Source organism: Lethenteron reissneri, chromosome 23 (assembly GCF_015708825.2).
Source record: "Lethenteron reissneri isolate LAM-NWPU_2019-01 chromosome 23, ASM1570882v1, whole genome shotgun sequence".
Classification (NCBI taxonomy): Eukaryota; Metazoa; Chordata; class Hyperoartia; order Petromyzontiformes; family Petromyzontidae; genus Lethenteron; species Lethenteron reissneri.
The window spans coordinates 9,953,238-9,974,997 of record NC_083801.1 but is presented as its reverse complement, the minus strand read 5'-3'; the positions used below and the strand labels follow the sequence as shown (position 1 = coordinate 9,974,997).

General features: G+C 42.4%; 1 protein-coding gene across 1 annotated transcript in view; it reads left to right on the top strand.

The window, feature by feature from the left end:
• The first annotated feature begins 1,132 nt into the window (after window positions 1-1,132).
• LOC133345943 (inactive dipeptidyl peptidase 10-like) overlaps window positions 1,133-21,760 on the top strand; it is an 87,281-nt gene continuing 66,653 nt past the window's right edge. Inside the window, 2 exon segments of the mRNA XM_061557086.1 lie at window positions 1,133-1,232; window positions 4,448-4,627. Coding sequence (XP_061413070.1) covers window positions 1,227-1,232; window positions 4,448-4,627 — 186 coding nt within the window. The 5' untranslated portion in view covers window positions 1,133-1,226.

The following is a 21,760-nucleotide window of genomic DNA, read 5'->3' as shown; positions in this document are numbered from 1 at the left end:
GGCAACCTTGGCTTGTGGTTGGAACCGTTGAGCCAAAGTTTAGATTCCAAGGTTGGCATAACGATCCGTGTTTACTCGGTGCCCTCTAAAGTTACTGCACAGAGGGGCCGATAGTTCTCGCGATTCTTCACGGAGCAAAGTGGAGTGAGTACGTGTACATGGTGAAGTCGGGGCACGGCTCACGCAGTGTGCTTTACGTAACACTCCATTTCAAATGCGTGTTGGAAAAAAAAAACAATTGCGCTTTTCATAGTACACCCTCAGGGCTGGGGAGAGGTGACATTCTCAAAGTTCCACTTGACTTTTGTTTTTGATAATGCAGCACCATCGTAGTAGCGGCAATTCTGTCGCCACGCACGCCTGGAACTTTTTAAAACAACGTGGGTGGTCGGGTGGGTGGGGGGTTCTAGTGAAAGGGCTCTCTTCTTATCAGCATGTCAGTGCACACAATTACCGGCCGACTCTATTTTATTTGTTTAATATTATTATTGTATTTCAATAGGAGCACGGTACAGAGCACAAACCGCGACACGAGTGGGGTGAGAAGGGGGGGGATACAGAAAATCCGCGGACCTCAGTCCCGAACACTGTGCCATCTGGGTTTAAAGCAAGGTGGGGGAATGGTCTCGCCGCACTGGAGGACTCTATTAACGCGGCCCGATTGTCGTCTGATATCACGCGCCACTGCCTGCCACCAGGGGCTACACGCCAGGCCCGCTCTGAGCACGCCGCTAAGCAAACACTCACGGCTCCACGTCGGGGCTTAATGAAGCGGCCAGCGCACGGGGACATCTCTCCGTGCGCATGATGATGGTTGAGACCTTAGGAGCTCGTTAGTTAGGACGTGCTCGATTCTCTTCGGACAGTGCGCAAGATTGTGATGACTATGACAATGATGCTAATGATAATGATGGTGGTTGATAGTGGCCGTAGTGATGATGGTGCCGATGTCGATGATTTACTGATAGTGGTAGTGACCGGTAATGACATTTGGTGGTGGTGGTGGTTTACGTGAGTTGGACGCCAAGGGGCGCTCTCTGCTCAGGCAACGCGCTGCAGTCGCTAATTGTGATGGACGACGCAGCGCAAATACCCCTCGCTGTGCCCACCGTTAAATCCGTGATGATGTTGGACACCAGCGAGAGGCATCTACGGCAGGGACACGGAGGTGCTCCGTCACCATCTACACACCGGCTTGCCTCATCCGTGTCGGGGCTGTCATAATAATGCAGGTAAACATAGAACACGTACGCCATTCAACTCGACTCATTCATTCGTCATTGCTATTCATTTTCAAGTTCAACGCAGTGCATTCACAGCGTGCGTATTTTCTGTATTTGAATTTACACGTAGGTCTTGATCTATTTTAGCTCTCACTTTTCTTCTTTTATCACTTACGATTGCCCCTTGTTCCGGTGTTCCACTGTAATGTTCTACACCCTGCTTTTACATGCTGGTTTCTATGTCGATTTTGTTTCTGTTGCCGGTCTCTTTTCAAAAGGCACGAGCTCTCTCAATGTGACCTAACCTGTAAAAGTATTGTCTGGGTGATTACGCTTGACATTGGCAGAGCGAGTGGTAAAGCGCTGCCCCCTACTGCGTTGCCCAGAGGGAGGGATCTTAAGCCGTAGTTCTGTGATATCAGCTTCCGTGAGCCGTTCTATGTAATTCGGAAGGATGATCCACTGCTCTACGAAAGATCGGAATGGATGAAACGTCGTCTCCTGACATGATGCCTACAGCAAAATGAGGATAGATTTGGGAAACAAGACAAACATTAAATCAAATGGTGGGGAAAACAAACTTGACACGTCAGAGCGAGTTGCTCTTCCTATTTCTGAATCACGAAACGCAAGGCTCAAGACGCGCAGCAAATCAAGGCTGTCACGCATTGTTCGATGTCATTTTCGTTTTCCCATTAAAGTTTGTTTTATCATGCCAATAATATCAATGCTGTCATAAGTGCCGTTCGATTAGAAGCATGCACCGACAATAAGCTGTGCATAATCTGTCAGTGGATGATTTTTTTTGTACTTTCGCCATATCATTAATCTGGTACTGTAATGTGAGTTTTTATTTTGTGATATAGTTTTTCACGGTGTGGTCGGGAAATATATAGATATCCAGTCGTAAGGTTCATAGCACGGTGCGCTAACTACGGCGCTACTGCTCCACCCCACAAGTTGGATATTGCAAAAGAGTTCAAGAGATATTTTAAATGCTCCGCTGCTGCCGCTGTGAGTGCTGTTGCTCTCTCGGTCGATCAATTCAAGACGCCCGTGACAACGAGACGTGTCATCTCACAGGGGGTATTCCTGGTTCAACGTTTCACCGTATAGACGCACTGACCGATACGCAACATTAAATATCTTATCAATGGGCGATAAGCTGGCATTTTAGATGAAAGCACTATCTCTCTGACGCGAGCTGTGACGGTTTCCAGGTGATTTTGTTTTATTCGAGTATGATTTGGGCAGCGATATTTGATTGCTGTGCACGACTTGGAGCAGAACAATATTTAATAACAGCAGCGCGTGTTCCAGAATCGATCAACAAAGAGGGCCCGTCAGTGGCCGTATGTGCCTTCTTGTGGCCGAAGTCTGCAGTCTCTCGTTCGCTAATGTCGTGTCGTATTGCAGACTTTTGATCATTCTCTTATGGCTATTAATGCGTGTACTTCACGAAACAAAAGCGTGTTTGAGTCGGTCCGGCTTTTGTGTGATCCCATCAAGTAGCGATTGTCATAGAGTGTCGGATGCAAACTAAATAAGATTTCCGTCATTTATCCGTCTCTCCGCGGTAGAAAAAAAAACCTAAATTTCTTTCACAACCCATTAGTCACACGGCCTTCCGGCATAATTTCAGCAGCAATTCAAGACCTGCAATCTCCGGACCGGTTTCTACACACAATGTCTCATCAGCGCGGTGTATGATACACGATCATCTGCTAAAATAGATCAAGTACAATTTTGCTTCAAATCTTTCGCGTCTCCGAACCAATCTTCAATTACACGTATTGCACCTTGCCCGACGCTGCAGGTGTGATTTGCGTGCAACACTCAGTGAGCTCATTGCTATCTCGCAGTCTTGTCGCGTACACACGCGGTCATGCATGTGGCCCCAGCAGAGAGAAATCTGCGGGGGTCGCGTCAGGCGAACGTGACGCTCCGCAATTGTTCCACCTCGATCCAATCCAACACACAAACGTCTTTTGTAACCAATCACGCACTGCACGAGACACCAAGTCATTAGAAAATCAGTGCGGTATCTTTAAATCGATATGCCTGGATAATGTGCGTGTATTGTATACCAGCGCTTTCTAAAGCATCTTTGTCTTAGCGGCATCAAGCACATGATGTCTATAAAACGTAAACCAATTTTACCGCACAAAAACGTTTTTATTTCTTCAAGGATACTTAACTAGATTAGACATTTAACAATTTACGTCCGTTTCAGCGATTCTTAGCAGGTGGTGCCGATACGCGGGCTGAAATCCCTAAGGCTGTCACGATCTGTCCCGATTGGATACATCCCCGCTATTGATACATTCCGTCACCGACCAATACTCTAAAGGCATAACAATAACGATCTGGTCCACGGGGGTCGCGTCTTTCGTTATTCTCGTCCAGTAGCAGATAACGCCCCTGCTCCTGCTGTACCCCGCTATCCTATCCCGTCCCACACCTCTCTCACCCCGACCCCCCAATTCCTTCATCTCAGCCCGCTCTTCCCCCACCCGACCAAACGCATACCAAGCCCCATGAGCTGCGCGTGACGCACGGGTTAGGCGCGGGTCAGAGCGCGTCGCCCTCGCGACCTCCTGCCCAGTGGCATCGACAGAGAAACACGAGCTCAGCGGTCAGGGTTTATCCGCCACAAGCGAGGGTAGTGGTGGTGGTGGTGTTCGTAACGAGACGTGAGCCGCCCCGCTCCGCCAGAGCCAGAACGCGAGGGAACGGAGCATGCGCGGAGAGTCCGGCTGGGCGGAGAGATAATCTCACATATATCGGCCGCATGTCAAATAGTTTGCGGATCGGAGCGCCGCGCATCACCGCCGCCAACCCGGGGCCACTGCGGATGAATGGAGCGAGCGGCGCTCAACTTGGCCGCGTTTCGCACTCCACGCTGCACCGCTGCCCACCCCCCTCCTCCTCCTCCACCACCACCGCCTTTTGTATGCGCTCGCGTGCGCGCTCGAGTCAGCAGTGGCCGATACCAGCGCAGTGAAGAGCGACACAGCCGTGCGTACAGCACCCACCGCGGGCGGTAGCTTATCGCGCTCTGCCGTCTGCCTATTAGCTCATACAGTCTCATAATCGAACATTCCACGGCGCCGCCGAGCGCGGGATGCGAGAGGGGGGGTCCCGTGCGGGGCAGTAGCGAGCGAGCTGGCGAGGGAGCGAGGGAGCGAGCGAGCGAGTGTGTGACCATGGCTTCGCTCTACCAGCGTTTCTCGGGGAAAATCAACACGTCCCACTCGTTCCCGCTGTCGGCCGAGGGCAGCCGACTGCTCGGCGCCGGGGCGAACCCTGAAGAGGGCGCGGCGCCGGCGGGGCCCCCGCGGCGTTACCAGCCCGCAAAAGCCGCGCTGCCGGACGGACACGCCAGCGACTCTGACGACGACTACGTAAGTGCCGAGCGCCGCTTTGTGCGGCGCTGCCTAGGGGGGGCGGGGGGGTAGGGGGGGGGCGGCTGAAGTGTGAACGCACGAGCTTGAGAGCATCCCTGAACGATGGGGGGGTAGTAGTAGTAGTAAAAAATAATAAAAACCCTAAACCAAATCACGTCCATTTCCGCGCTTCGGTCCCATCACATGACGCGTAACTGACCTGCCAAACACATTGGCTGCTCGGTTTGGCTTTTATCGGCGCATCGGAGTGCCGTTTGGGCCCGCGAGTGTCAAGAGTTTGCACCGTGAATGTTGTGAGCCATTTGCTCAGTGCTAAAGAGACCACGTGCTGCAAGTTTTAGCGTCGATCGCACATTTGCTCTTGTAATAATTAGGTTGTGTATGCCAAATGCACGACTCATTTCACCCATTAAGCATGTCATGTTCGCAACGCTTAATTTGCGAACATGTAATGTCATTTAATATTTTAACATGCCGTGGTCATACACTTCCTGAAAGTGCATGCGAATCTTTCAGAGCTTCCGCCATAGTCGCGTACCTTCCTGTTGAGCTGTGCTGTGCGCTCAATTCTGTTGATGCCCAATTATTTGAAATACGATTGCCTTCCTGGAGTTGTATTACACAATACCGATTTTACGTCACGATATTGGCACGTTAATGTATGCGCCTGTGCTGTCGTTTCGTGTTTCTGCTTAGCCTATACAGATAGCTAACACCGCCTCTGTTTTGAATTTCAGATAGATAAATAAGACATCAATACGAATAAACACAATACGGAAATAAATGAGAAATACTTTGAAGATGTAATCTTAAAATAAAATGATTCAAAGTCAAAATTATTGCAGCTTCCCTTCACAATGAGCTACGTGGCGCTGTCCGTGGTCCTGATCCCAGTGCTCGGCAACGGACGTTTCGTCTTGACATTTTGATTAGAGTTTGCAAATGCAAACGATACTCAGAACATTACCGGCGTCATAACACGACAATACACTTGATGTTCATGCCATATTATGCATCTAAGTTGTGCATATGGTATTTTAAAAAATGTGTAATGTGCTTCCGACGTCAGTATGTAGTAATCTAAAGCAAACGCATAATGCAATCCCTAGATACGTTCATTTGACAATTCATATGCGAAGCTCTCGTCTTGCCGTTGTGTCTCATAAGTGAGCAAATCTTTACCATGTGAAACGATGCTTATCCAGGGCACGGTATCCGTGGCTGTTGAACACAGACCATTAAAGGCATCAATGGCATTCGTGATAGCGGCCTGACCCGGGCTTGGCTCTGTGCCTGCTTGTGCTTTGGGTGATGTTAATACGCCTGGTGCACACAATCAATAAGCGTGCTTGACCACACAACACATGAACAAAGATCCCAGCAACAGCTCAATTAATGATGAAGCACTACAATTAATGAAGTGTGAATAGTTAACAGTCGTATACAATTACACATTTTTATTATGTAAAGGTAGGTGTCCTTTTTTTGTAATTCACTTCCATGCTGATAATTGTAAGGATGTTATTTTTTTTATATACGTAACAAAATTGTATGTACTATTGCACCTATATATCCCGCAGATAATTTATTGTGCTGGTGGAAGGTAAAATATTTGTTGCTAAAAATAGTCTGCTGCCGCTGACTGCCTGCTGCCTTGGAGACGCTGTGCAGAGAATAGCTGCGTACCGCTTGCTGCTATGATGATGAGTTGATTCTGAAGGCAAACCGTCATGAGCTGTGCAAGGGAAAACTGATGTTACGTTAAATAATGAAAAATTTGTGCAAATGCATTTTTAGATTATAAAGTATGACAATGAGTTCTAGGATGATTCGAAATTCGCCAACACATTCAGGAATGAGCTGACAATAATAACCCGTAAATAAATGTCCTTCGTAATGTATTAATAAATCAATAATGGATATATTTGTGTAATTTCTGACATGTCAATTTGCTTAAAATGTGCATATTAATATTAATCTAAGGTGATGTTAATATCTAGATGATCGATAATCTTGCATGACTGCTTTATATGTAATGTAATCCGTAGTTATTGATTTAATCTTGTTTAATAATATAATTCTCGATGAATCAATGTATTGTATCCAGCAAAAAGCACGCGCATACTCGGTACGTCAAATGCCTATTCCGATGACTTACGAATCACAGTTCACAATTTCGATCTTTGTGAATCCCAATGGAATTTAAACTGCATCTGCTCGGGGCTTTGGAAGCCATCATTGATATTCACAGCAGGCTTTGTTCTATTGACCTAACAGGTACCAAATAATTTTTTATACATTTAATAAAACCACGAGAACAAGTAAACTAAAGGTGTGTTACATGGACATGCCTGTTAATTCTATTATTAGTCATGACATTTAACAAATGTTAAATGCATGTGTCTACATTTCACGTTTTAAGGATACATATATAGGAATGCACTTATTAGTTTAAATTTGAATGTTTATAAGGGTTTTTTTTTCGTGAAAATGTGTAATACTTGTGTTTTTTTATTGAAACATATACCTATATAGATGTGTAACTAAACCACGGTTTCTGCCTGAATGTAGGTTTAAAAGCCACGTGGCTTCCGGTTTCATAAACAACCTTTACCTGTCGTACATTACTCAAGTCATTAAACACTAAAATATCCTATTATACATATAGGCTACTAAGATTACTGCAACATTAATTCATACAGATGTCGATGATTATAACAATCACATTAGTCAAAGTTGTAACTATGCAACCAAGGAGATAATATTTCAGGGCGTAACATTTTTTTTTATATAACATTGTAAAGTAGTTTAATGGCTTCAGATATGTTTTACTTTTATAACATAAAACATATCTATTACATAGAATTGCATCTCATATTTTCAGAAGTCAATTTCCTAACGTTTTGGCACAAAATAAAATTGGTTTTGTACTCAAAAAATGCAATCCTGTTGAAAAACACGAGGGATATGATTATATACTGGAATATGGTGCATATTTGCATTAAATTTTGTGTTTGGAAATAATTGTCGGCTGGTCTGGCATTTACTCAGGATCATAGGTCATGTGGGAAATATTGTACATCGTTGAGTCATGTATTCAAACCAATTTCTAGAGTGTTAAAATCCATATCCAAAATCAGCCATCCTCCCTCAGCCTGTGAGATGACATTTGGAGTCACGCTGTAACATCATCACACTTTTCAGGTCTCTGCTCAAAGGAGACTCACATCACTGTACAACAAAGGAAACTAAACGTGGAATTCCCACATCTACATTTGCACAAGTGTACAATGCCCCTGATGTTCAGCATTTGTCTTGGATAATTTAAAATTGAAGGGTACATTTAATGTATAAAACAGGGTCCACATATCTCCAAGTATGGGATAGTGTTAACACAAGACATGTATAATGTATAATTGCCCTTATACTTCATGCACTCGCAATGATCATGTCAATCTTAACAATTTGTATTCCAGGTCTGACAGTATATTTTACTGCTTTTATAACTGTTAAAATATCAATAGCTTACCAGATGTTGCATTTACCTCAACTTGAGCTGAGCGAGCAATTTGAGTTGATTAATTAGAAACATTAACTTAGAATTTTTTGTGTCTTCATTAAGCACTCATTTTTTATTTAGAAACCTCAATGATATATACCTAATAAACGAATGCATGCATATTTGCAATGAAATTGAATGAGGAAATGTTCATCATTCACTTAAAATAAACTTCAGGGGACAATGGTGCATCAGCACAGGTTAAAACAAAATACCACATCATCTCTCCTCTGAAGAAGGGCGATTAAAAAAGGGCTTACTCGAAAATATATTCAACAGTGATAAAGCACTGGTAATGATCATTAATAGCAACGTATTTGATTTATCATGATGTAGCCTATGTACATACTATTCTACCAACCGCAAACAAATATTACATGGAGTGTTCCTGTTATTAATCTGGAGAAACATGTCGTGTGAAATGATGTCCAGGAGCTAAATGACACTGTCAATTTCCCAGTCACGAGAGGGCTGCAGGAGAGTTTGCGTAGTTTTGCTGCTCCTCCGATCAAGGAGCACAGAATACAATGTGGGTTCCATGGCCACAATCCAAATGGGTTTAATCCTAAAAATGTTCAATTGAAAAGGGAATGTGCACACCGGCCTGTTGATGTTGTGATGTGGTTGATGGTCACGCCACTGTTTTCGAGGAATGTGAAAGTCAGGTGGTGCGGTGATGTTTGTGTCTCAAATGAGGTGTTTATTCTGTATGTTCTCGCTGTTTCACTCAATTACTGAGGCTTTGTTGCTAGTCATGCCGCACAAGGTTACATGAATGAGATGAGAGTGGCACCTTTTCTCTTTTTACCTTGCCAAATTGGCAGTGTGTTTACGTGATAACACGCAAGATTTGAGAAAGTGCATGTTTATTATTAATTGTATGAAATACATACATATAAAGTAGCTGTCCCTGTGGGATTGACTAAATTACCAAATGTGTCCATATGCGAATTTACCCATTTCTGGCCGTATCAATATAGCCCAATATTTGCATACTGTTCTGTTAAAAAAAGATAATTTTAATTAGGTTGACTCTGATACTGGAGATGTCAGTTGCTGTACAATGTAATTGTGTTCTTGCCAATATATATTTTTATATGTTCATTGCAGATATATCTTAAAAAGAAGACATATTTCACAGGTACTTGGGATATAATTGTATGAGTTGGGCACATTAAGGTGAAAGCTTATGTCTGTAGTTTGGAATTATTTAAAAACAGTAATATTAATTATTCCAATGGTATGTGTCAGTTATTTAAAAGTATATACTGTATATCTACATTATTTCCCACAATACATAATAAACAAAACCAAATTCACATGCAACTATCTGCAGGAATCATATACTAGCTTAGATGCCCGCCATTTCAAATGTTAGATGAGTTTATGGTCATCATAATAATAATGGCTCTATTATTAGAATGTAATAATATTGCGGTAGTGGGTAGGCCCCAATTAAGCTTACACAGGGAAGCTATTCTGCTTTCCCTGAGCCTGAGTTCTGACCCAAAGAGTCCCTGCCTGGGGTTACAAGGTTATTCGTAGTGACTGGCTAGGAAAACACCTAGTCAGGTCGCGCATTTCCAGACAGATTAACACTTGCACCGGTCAAGAAGGTGGCATAGAAGTGCTTTAGTCACTCGTAGCATACAGCAACACAGACTTGTACTTAATCTAGTCAGGGAATAATAAACTCAGTTTCATAAAGCACCTTTCAAATTGGTAATGCCAGTCTATGGAGGAGATGGGCACCAATGGGTGTATCATTGTTACTGAAATATGGGAGAAAAGCAACCTTGCCCTTTGCACTTCTTGTATATGCTTATCAGGATTGAGGGTAGGTTCCGTCTAGAGTTGTCCCTGTAAAAACCCTGCCCTAGAAATCTAAAATGTACTTTTATCATTCTCAACAATGAGGAGTTTTCCTCACACAGCTGCTCTCCGACCGAATTTTGCAGTCCATGATGTGTCTGCGGCAAATCATCTTGGACATCTAATTCTTTTTGATGGGAAGGGGCACTCATAGACACCAGGGGTCATGTGAGAATAAGCATTGCTGAGTAAGTGCTAAGGAGGAATGCTCAAGAGTCTAACTTTGTATTTAATTCATGGTAGACTATACGAATGGTAACTTGGAATATATTATCTTTCAGAAGTGCCAGTCATCGGCTCCTGCTTTTGGCTGAGATACGTATACTGAGAGTTGAGATGGATACTCTTTCTGCGGGGTATTGCCTCAAGAGTGGTGAAATAATTGAAGGTGGATACAGCTGCTACGAGTCTGGTTGCTCTAGGGTGAGCATCAGAATGGGGTCACGGATGCAATCTCATCGAGTCAAAGAGTTACTGTGATTGATGAACGTGTAATGCTTTTTACGCTGAGGCACTTTCGGGGGGTCTCCCTCCTTGCTAAGCTGCGGGATCTTGAAAAGAAAGATAATTGAATCAGTGTTACACGTGCATCATTCTCATGATACCGTGTTTATTCTTGGTTGCTAAATGCAGTTGTTGATACCAATTGGGTTGGCTATGACTTGTGTATTGGGGATTGAGAATCATTGGTTCTTCTTATCAGCATACTAACCTACACGGCTGGACTTTGATGTCCAATGCTGGCAATGCAGTGACAGAAATTGATCATCTACTTGAAAATAGCCGCTGAAAAATCCTACAGAATTGCAATTTTTTCCCAAAATTCTGAGTTATTCTAATTTTGCGACATGCTTGTTGTAGCAACTCTCAGGGTTAATTTGAAGTCCAAGACGATTCTGATCTCTGGTTCTCCTAGACTAGATTTTGAGAAACTGCAGGGTGAGAACGGTCTCCAGTGCGTTTGCCACATGGAAGTCTTGAACTGTGTTGATCAGCTAATTAGTTTTGAAGACCGATCAATTGTCAGAGATGACTTAAGCTAGAAATCCTAGAATCTGCCCATGGCTGCCTGGGAGTGATGCCCAGGACAGGAAAGGGCTGTGTTTCTGAGCAGATTCTTAAAACCATGGGGAGGAGTCGTTCAGCCAGGTTGGAGGGAAAAATATGGTCTGCCCACACAGCTAAATCATCAGTGAGGAATGACAAAGAACATTGGGTTCAGAATATTTTGCTATTGAGGCTGAGAGCCACCTTTGCTTATGTATTACTTTCCAATCATCAAACCCGTCAGTTCAAAGCCTGTGCTTTGTGTAATGGTTATGAGGGCAGCTGGTGGTAGATGAGTGCAGGACCCAATGGGCCAAGATCATATTGTGCAGTCTTTCCACGTGTGTGGTGAGGATGTCAAGGTCTTGGATAGGTTCACTTCAATTGGTGGCATTATCGAGAGTGAGTGAGCAGTCATAAGACAACCTACCCTGACCTACAAGGTAGGAGCTTTGCTTAACCAGAGTGATTGGAATTGGTATTATGTTAGCAGAATGACGAATTTTCATGTTTTCAAGGTCAGTGTGCTTTGTGTCTTGCTCTTCGGAGCTAAGATATGGCCAATCAGAGTATCATTGGGGCATAACTGAACCCCTTGGTTACCATGTCGCTTTGCTGAATATTTGGGGTACGATGGGATGACTTTTTGTCCAAACATAGACTTCTGCAGGAAACTAATTCAAGTGAGGATTGCTTCCAGGATGATATGCGAATGACAACTATGTCACTTTGGGTATATGAGTTGCTTCTGCCTGGTCCACCCTACTCACCGGGTTCCTTGTGCGAGGCTGAGAGGCAACGGGGGCCTTGTCTTGAGGGACCCTAGGGTTGGCGGCAGTGGGTGGATGCTGACACTCGCTGTCTCTTGAACTTAATAATATATCAGCATGGTAAACATAGTGCTGAATAAAGGCCATCGCCATCTCTCGCGGTCGTGCGATGCAACAATACGCCTAGCACCTGCACGTGAGATGATTTCATCGTTCCGTCTCTGCGTGGCGTGCGATGGAGCACACATTATTGTATTTTTGTTTGCATTGCACCTTGTGAAACCCCAACACCGCTGGGAGCCATTGACGGTCGTGGAGAGAGTGTCGCTTTAGTTGTGCTGACCCTCAGCCGTGTAGACATAAACACGATATTTACATTTAGCACTACCGCATGCAGTGAGGCTAAACATAAAGTCCGCAACACTTGCTCCACAATTTATAGCATTTCCTCTTCTGATATGTCCCACTTTATTATATAAGTTACAACACATTCTATTTTCATGCAGCCTGTGTTAAATATATTGCATGCATTTTTTTTTTACCAATAAAAATGCATTCAATATATTGCAGTTTAAATATGTTTCATACATAAAGTTTAGGTGAGAATATGGCATTTAAATGATTAACGTACCAAACTTTCTATTTGGACAAAAAGGGAACATCCCAATGCATTGTTCTTTTTATATCTCTCCATGAACTTTGTATATTTAAAAGGTGTTTTTTTGTGCACAGTAGTTCATTTAATGTTCATCATGCAATGTTTGTGGCTTCCCAATGCTTTGGAAGAGAATGAGCTTATAATGGGCATTAGCATGGAGCAGGTTGTATATTTAATCATCTGGATTGCTTTGGATGAATGCTGTGAAATGGAAAAATATTTTCAGACCAGATGAAATCTGGTTATATATATAGCATGACATAAACAGAACTTCGTGTATCGTTGGATCTGTGTCTATTCGAGAAACTGTTATTGTGATGGTTGTTTATTCATGTATCTTTGGAGTATACCTATGTTGATTTCATTTCTATGTCACCGCATGTTTGATCAGAAAAGACTAAGTCTTCCAAAAAAATGTGGCCAACCAAAAATGTAACTTGAATTTATAGTTTGCAGCATTACGTTTTTTTTCTATTGAAATGCTGTGGAGAAAAATCTTATTCATACATCAGCCTCAGATCTGCAGTTATTATATCTAGTATTCTGGAGAAATACTTTATACCTATACTGAAATGAAAAAGTAGACATTTGTTTGTACATATACACCCACCTATTGGTTCTACAGGATCAGACTTACTTAAATGTACTCGTAAGTACCACATAAACAATTGGTTACATTGCTAATGTTGGACAATTTGATAAAAATACATAATGAAGGAATACAATAGACACTTGGAATCGCTGCACATTTGGGATGATATCTCTTTACCTGTCCATTAATAATGTATTCTCCCTTTGTAATAAGGTCATGTGATGACTGCGTAGTCATTAATGATCTATACTGTGAAGAGACTTAAGTGTTAAGCACTAATGACTAAATAATGTGTTTCAAGCACTCAGTGAATGGGAGAGAGATCAAGGTAACTGAAGCCTCACTCTTCTACAGCTGCTTTGCCCGATTAAGTTTTCGGAAATAAAAGCGATGTGAAGAAAAATAATAGACCACAGGTGATCGCTATATGTGTTTTTGTTTATACCTTAACAGCTTTATGCGAGGATGGCATTGCTTGTTTCAGGCTAAGCGCTTGTCCCTGCTATTTAAAAAAAAATGGTTTCTTCCACAAGGCTCGCAGCAAAGTGAGTTTGACATTGGCATTAAACTCCCCAACTGACAGCAGGGAGGGAAGAGGAGAAAGATAGGGGCAGATTGAGAAGGGGGAGAGAGAGAGAGAGAGCGCGATACCGAGAGCAGAGGGATACACCGTTTTCCATTGGCGGTGCTCTCCAGTTCGCCGTGGCACTGAGCGGATTGCTCCCATCCCAGAGCACCCACACCGTCGCTTCGTGCCTGACGTTGCATGGTGGTGGGCGTTTGGTTTAATTGGGACAGGGCTTGGCGCACGGCGTTGTGCGCGCTCGCTCGCACCAGCCATCGGCGCGTCTCGTTAGAGGCTCCGTTTGTTCGGTTCCATCAACTCGGAGCTCAATTTATAGCCGCGCGTTTTTTTTGTTTTGATCCCGGTGGGTGGTGTTCCATTGGCCATCGTGCCCTTAAACTTGTGAAGCGACTGCTAAAATTGGACAGGCAGATTGACGTGCGGGGACCATGGCGGTCGGGGCGGAGCAATCACTAAAGTCTGGGCACATGGACGAGGATGAGGAGGTGAGAGCTGTCATAGCACACGTGTGCGGTGTGGTTTATTACCGTTGTATTTATATATTTAACTCAATACCGTTTCTATTTTTAAGCCTTTAATGACATGCGTTTGCAAAACTATAGTCGATGTAGGAGAAGCAAGATTACATTTCAATTTGCCGCAGTTTCTTAATGTTAGTCACTGCTCAGAGTACTTACAATATTCATCACGAGGATTTGATTAATTATACATTGATTGCGAGTACAACACCTCTCCTATTAATTTGTTTACATTTGTGTCCATGAGCTGAATGTCGGGTTGTATTATTTTGCGATCTTTACTTCGAGTATACATGAACTACTTTCATCTTTAAGTCACATTTGTCCTATATTTCAAAAGTATGTACAATAGTAATTTAGATTTTTTATATTTAATTTAATAATTTACAATACTCTTGTGTTCACGGTGGCACTGAGTTGAAAATATGGATGCTGCCTCATCATTGCCCCTGAATAATTGACCGTTACCATTTTTTTACGTCTAATTTAATGTCCACGATGGCCATGTTTTGACTGCTGACTCGTCAACCTTTCCTCCCCACCGTGCAACTTCCCATTCGTTGTTCATTGTCAACCTATTTACCTAACAGCCGTGAACACGGTCCCCCCTCATTGTTTGTGGCTTTGAAGAGCACAGTTTTAATGGCGTTGCCGGGTAATTAAAAATTCATTGTCCTCGCAACAAAGACTGCAGTGCCTACACCGCCAGGGGCCGGGTGAACGAAGATGGATTAACGTGTTACATTTTCCACTTGAACTGCGCCGCCCTATTCTGAATGGATGATGTGGGCTCTTCTGCTCTGATTGGCAATGCTGCATCGGCGGTGACTGCACTCTGCAGGCATGCATTAAAGCTGCCCACGAAGGTTTACTCTATTTAACTATTTTTTTCGCGGACATAGTACTTTAATGTGGAACTGAGATTTCATAAATGCTTCATCTTATTTTATATGTTATATTGTCATTGTCCATTTAAATCGTGGTCGACTCGTAATACGCTCAAGTGTAAACGTGACGTGATGAAAGAGGTGCACCTGCAATGTTGAGTCAAGCTTACTTTTGGTCGGCAAGTAATCACGAGCCATGATTCTCTCTGTCGATGCCAATAAAAACCACAGTCCTTTCGTCAAGCACTCACGCACAAATCTGCAGCACATTTCCAGCCTCTGTATTCTCCGGAAAGATTAAAAAAACAACCTTTGCGAGCGCTTTAATCTTAATTTAAAAATATATAATGGGAATCAATGCCCTATATGTGCCGCAAATAAAACATACAACTTTGATGTCAGGAGGTTTCCTGCCGCGGCCATTACGATGACAGAATGAGGATATGGGCACCGAAATAAGCCTTGCTCTGGAGAGCTGCATACACAAACCACCCACCCACCCACCCCCTGTGGCAAAGGCAACCTGCCTTTGCTTCTGGAGCCGCGCCACATGACATGCACATTCTCCGTGCCCTCCCTTCGCACGCGCCCTTTGCTATGTACGGCAACTCTCCATCACACCTGTACAGCCGTGGTTTGTGGACACGTTTATTCAGATGCGTATTGGTCCAATGGATGAATTAGGGGGTGGTGGGGGGATTGGGGGAGGAGGAAGAGGTGGTGGCTGCGAGTTGACTTGCATTCGCGACACCTCACACGAGCACTCCAGACGAACCCGTCGGCATGTCAGATGTGAGATGGGGCAAGCGAACGCATGGTAATGATGGTCCCTTCACACCCAAGCCCATCATTCACTGTCTGTGTGCGCGAGGTGGCCTTAATTTTCTAAGCATCCGATGATAACGTCAAGCGAGATAATTTTGCGATGAATTATTTCTGTGTGTAATACGTTGTTGTCATTTGGAAGCTATCATTAATTTTCTCCTGGCTCCAAAGCTGCTTTTGAGGACATCCGTATATGTATAAAGGGCTACGTGATATATATTCTAAAGTCACTTTGAGTTGTTATTTTTCAGGTTTAAATATGTGCTGGAATTTCTGTAAATATTTTAGGGAAACGTCAAACACGTAATGAAAACAATACATGTTATCTTCTTTGGGTCTTTCAGTAAAGTCACGTAGATAGGTTTAAATTAATACAAATAAAATGAACAAAAAACTACGACGTTTCGATCACAACACAAGCGGTCGTCATCAGGAGGAAGAAAGAGGGGGCGAATGATCGAAACTTTGTAGTTTTTGGTTTATTTTATTTGTATGAATTTTAACCTATCTAAGTGACTTGAACGAAAGACCAAACGAATATGAATTCCTGCAGTCACGAAAGCTTTAGGTCAAGATTTAATACATTTTATCTAATTCTTAGGTTGTCTGTTACCTGAGGATTTTGGGTCGTGGTGTAATCTTTCCTCTCTCTTAACATATATGCAAGTGGGTAGCACACATCGGCAAACGAGTAAAGTAAGTATCTGTTGGCTAATTAACATAATGTGCTGCCGGATATCTGAGTTTTAAAAGTCTGCGATCAATATGGGTGCTCCGACCAAGCCATATCGACTCAGCCTCGGGGCATATTGGTGTTCAAAGGTGGCGACTTGTTCTCATCCCACATTTCAACGTGATTTTGTTTAATTAAAAGGTCTAATTTCAGCCCGTGGAGTAATGGACCAAACATAACCTTATTCAGTGACAAGAACAAAAAAAAACACGTCACGTTTACAGCTTTACTGATGAGGTACCTATAATCTGTGGGTGCTCTTTTAATTCCGACCATATTACAGTGACAACTTGCTTACTTTGTAAATATTTTCTTAAAAACCCTCATCGCAATTGTAGAGTCTCTCTCAGGAGTTGAAATCTCAAATTTGCGTGTCTTCTGCTGTATGCTCTTCAGCACGTGATGCCTCGAATAGAAAACAGAAAGAAGGGGAAAGAATGAAAGGACAAGATGAACATTTTCATAGTCTTTGGAACGGCAGTCCTCTTTAACCTTGTCCCTTGGCTAAATTTTATAGAACACAGAGTGATGATATCTACGAAATGCACAGGAAAGGAAAAGTCAGAATTCTAATTAATGCGGCGATTATAATGTGCCCCTAATAGATGTTGGGCTTTAGGGATTCCAGGAGTGGGGATGGATTGCCGGCCCAAGGGAGGAGAGTGTTGATTCATCATTCCTGACCATCGCTCTCATGTAGGTTAATTGGATACTTTAAAATGCCAGTTAATGTGTGCAAGCTTCATGTTAGCATGAACGCCTGAAAATTCATTTGACAAAAATAAAAACAAACATCGTATAATAAAAACAAACATCTTGGATAATGACTACAGTAAGTATTACAAATTAATGTTCATGGGTATGTTTGCTTTTACTAAGCATAACTAGTGTTAGCTTTTGAACAATTTCAAAAAGTCAGTGCTTAATACGCATACGTGTCAATGAAGCACACGTGCATGTGTTCATATGGTAAATATGATTATTGCGGTGATTCACAAAGCTTAACCCATGTGTATTATTCTCCAAAAAATATTACGAAAAATAACACACATATGAAAAAGAAGCAAAATCCATGTAATTCTTAAAACAGCAGAGTCCGAGAGTGTCCATCACAAGCTGGTAAGAATCCATTGAGACCAATGGTCTCCTTTCAAGCGGAACATGTTATCCTTCTACGTTCTGTCTTACCTCAAAATATAAAAATGGTATTATTTAGATAACACAAACAGATGCTTGTTGTGTTGTCTGCTGAGTCATGCTCCTAACTGGCCAAGAGAGAAATTTAAGAATATTGAGATGAAGTTGCATTTAGATGTTCGCCAAATTCAAAGCTCTAAACTGAGAAGTGTTGTATTATGATGGTTTTTGTGAGAGTATTGGTGACAGGGCTGAAGTGGAAAGGCAATGGAGTTGGAAAATAGTCCCATAAAAACATTGTGGAAAGAGTAAGCTGTAAGTTGCAGTCGTTTTAACACCAGCAACTTATGAGGTAACTATTTTAATTGGCAGTAAATCTTGTATTAATTTGTCAAACGTTCCACAGTGAATCCAACAAATGTCCATAAAACATGAATCAGGTTAAAACATTTTCTGGCCATAACAGTATCGTGCTGTTGATTATGGTAGTAATAATAATAACAACTACATTTGTATTCTATTATTTATTTTAATTTATTTCTACGTGACTTTACCGAAGAACCAAAGAGTAATAACATCTACATTTGACTGCAATGAGAATATTTGATCAAGTCATGGCTATGAATGAAGACAAAAAAGGATAATTATCGGTGCCTATCATTAAAGTCCAAATTGTATTAGCATTACAGAGACGTCTGTTAAACAGACGTCCTGTTCAATCATACCTGTCAACCCATTCGGTTTACCCGTATTCTTGTCCAGGGAAATTGAGTTTTCAGGTCCATATGGCGTTTCAATACGGGCAACAAAAAAAATACATGTTTTTTTCTCCCTCTCTTTGTGTTTCTTCCTTGTGATGGGACTTTGTAAGATGAACGTTGAGATGTATAAGGGCACGGGGTGACCAGTACGGTCTGAATTGGTCTGTAATAAGGTAGAGCACTGATAAGGGTGTTTTTTACAGGTATGGTATTTGTGTATAATGTAGTGTATAGTGTAGTGTATAGTATAGTTTATAGGATAAACTTTGAGATTTATAAGGGCACGCGGTGACCAATAAGGTCTGAATTGGTCTGTAATGAGGTAGGGCACTGATAATGGTGTTTTTGACAGGTATGGTATTTGTGTATAATGTAGTGTATAGTGTAGTGTATAGTATAGTTTATAGGATAAACTTTGAGACTTATAAGGGCACGCGGTGACCAATAAGGTCTGAATTGGTCTGTAATAAGGTAGTGCACTGATAAGGGTGTTTTTGACAGGTATGGTATTTGTGGATAATGTAGTGTATAGTGTAGTGTATAGTGTAGTGTAGGGCACTGATAAGGGTGTTTTTGACAGGTATTTGTGTATAATGTAGTGTATAGTGTAGTGTATAGTGTAGTCTAGGGCACTGATAAGGGTGTTTTTGACAGGTATGGTATTTGTGGATAATGTAGTGTATAGTGTAGTGTATAGTGTAGTGTAGGGCACTGATAAGGGTGTTTTGACAGGTATGCGTTGAAGCTCAGGGAGGCACGAGAATAGAGAAAACAAAATCTGCCACTCGCACACGTCACGTGGACGGCACGTGACGGAACGACGTCACCACCGCCGGCCAATCGGCTGCGACGGGGGATTTTGGCGCCAATTTCCCCGGAGGCTCCTTCTCGTGCAAGCTGCTGCTGCTGCTGTGGCCACGGATCTGCTTCTTTTCCTCCTCCTCTTCCTCTTCTTTCTCCTCAGGGAGAGGAGCCATACAACTTTGCGTCTGATGAGGTGGACGCCCTTCGATTATAATGCGAGTGGTGTTCCACCTCTGTGACACGCAATGAAGGGGCACGCGTGGCAGAGGTTTAAAAAGAATGTTAACCGTGTTATGAAGGTTATCAGTTTATATCGTAGAATGCAATGTTGTTCATGTCATATCTTGATAAATACTCTTGACGTTATCTAGAAGTGCTCACACACAGTCATAAACCATTGAAACCACAATCATACATCTCAAATAGTTTGCGAACGCTCCTACGAACACAAACAACACACACAAGCACAGAGAAGACAATGGACAACAACAACAACGACAGCCATCGTTGGCCATTAAGTGACGGTGCCAAGCTAGGTGCACTTTGAGGCCACGTAAAGCGTCGAAGGCACCGCTGGCAAGAGGTCACGGAAGAGACTCCAGCAAGTGCCATGGATTGATGGACGCACACAACAGCTCAAACACAAAAGATCTCTCCATTCGCGAAGCAGCCGTGGCAGTGAGGAGTGATGCCACACTTACGGGCTATTCGCTATCACTCGTATATTCTCGCGGAAATGTGACACAATCCCCCGTGCGTAAATCCCGTGGGGAATCAGAAACGGCGAGAAATCGTAGCCTGGGCAATTTATAGAATCGTGTCGGCCTTTCGGGACTCGGGCCCCGTGTTTTAATGCGACGTGTTGCTTTTTAAAAATGTAAAGGCTTCCTTCTATATTACAGTGCAGTATATTGAATTTGACACTGTACGATAGAGCAGTGTAGCTGGTCAGTTTTTATGAAATAGTTGTTTTTTATGTATAGATACGTTATGAATGCGTTTTTTTTAAAAGTTTTGGTTTGTTCTTGAGAGATTGGATTAATTTATATTTCTATTGACTCTACACAAGCCAGGCATATGTCTTTTTTCCAGAATCTGATTGATTGTGTGCGTGTGGCCGGTCGAAACCCCTTTCCTAAGCTGCATTTGTTGCTCTGGTTGGTTGGCCTATAAATGTACCATTGATCTTCGTGAACAATTTATACAGATGTGATATGAGCCAAAAGGTCTACAGTTCTTCTCCTGTATATTTGGAGTTTGCATGTTCTCCCCGTGGTCGCTTTGATTTTTCTCTGGGTTATTCGGCTTTTCCCTCCAGATTTAGAAACATGTGTTTAGAGTATTAGGCTGCTAGACATTTCCACATGATAAGTCAATTCGTTTAGCTATCATTTGTGGCCAGGTTGCTTCTGAAAAAGAGCTATAGAGCTCAGTGGGCCTCACCTGGTAATATAATAAGTTTAATTTAGTTTACATTGCCTGCCATTCCTTCATGAGTCTGAAATAACCGGCCATTAACCCGTCTAGCAATGTGTCCTGCCCAATTCCCCTCACTTCTCTGACAGTTCCTTCCTAAATATCCCTTAACGTTCACTCTCCTAGCTTAAAAAGTAAATACCAAACAATTTTTCTAAAGTAGCCGTTAACTTTAGCAAGGAGGTACCTCTGTGTCAGTTGTCGCCTCGAGGCAGATTTTCGTCAAGATCCAACCATCTTAGGTTTAAACTTAAAATGGTTGGAGCTGCTGCGGGCACTATTTAATCGTCTAGAAATTATATTGCATACAATAGCGGCACTGGCTGCATATATAACTACGAGTGTAGGGATGTCCCTCGGATAATTTCCATATACGAGTGCAGGGTATAGGAATGCACCATTACCCTACAGTAGGCTATCGGGTTACAAAAACAATTACAATATACCTACATGATATAACCCAAAAGAAACCAATTATGAATCGTATATCAATCGTGAAAGCCTACGTGTAAAATTAAAGCTACAAAGTGGAGCTAATTAAATGTGAGAAAAATAAGGTCATTTACAACACGTTTGCTAAACAACTGAAGACATTTCTCAGAGGAACACAATGGGAAAACATCACAATATGTATAACATAGCAGTTATTAAAGCTGGACCAGGATCAAAATTATTAAATCAAGAGGTGCACAAAGTAAGTCAGAGTGCTTTGGAAAACAGCTTAAAAATTACCACACTTACCAAGTATACCATAAGAAGAACAATTGTATTCAGTGCATTCTCACTGCTATAACATGTGGATGAAATGTATGGGCATTGACAAAGAAAATAGAACAAAATCAGAAAATTGCATAAAGAAGCATGCAGATGTGCATTCTTGAAATGGCACCGAGACATAAATAGAA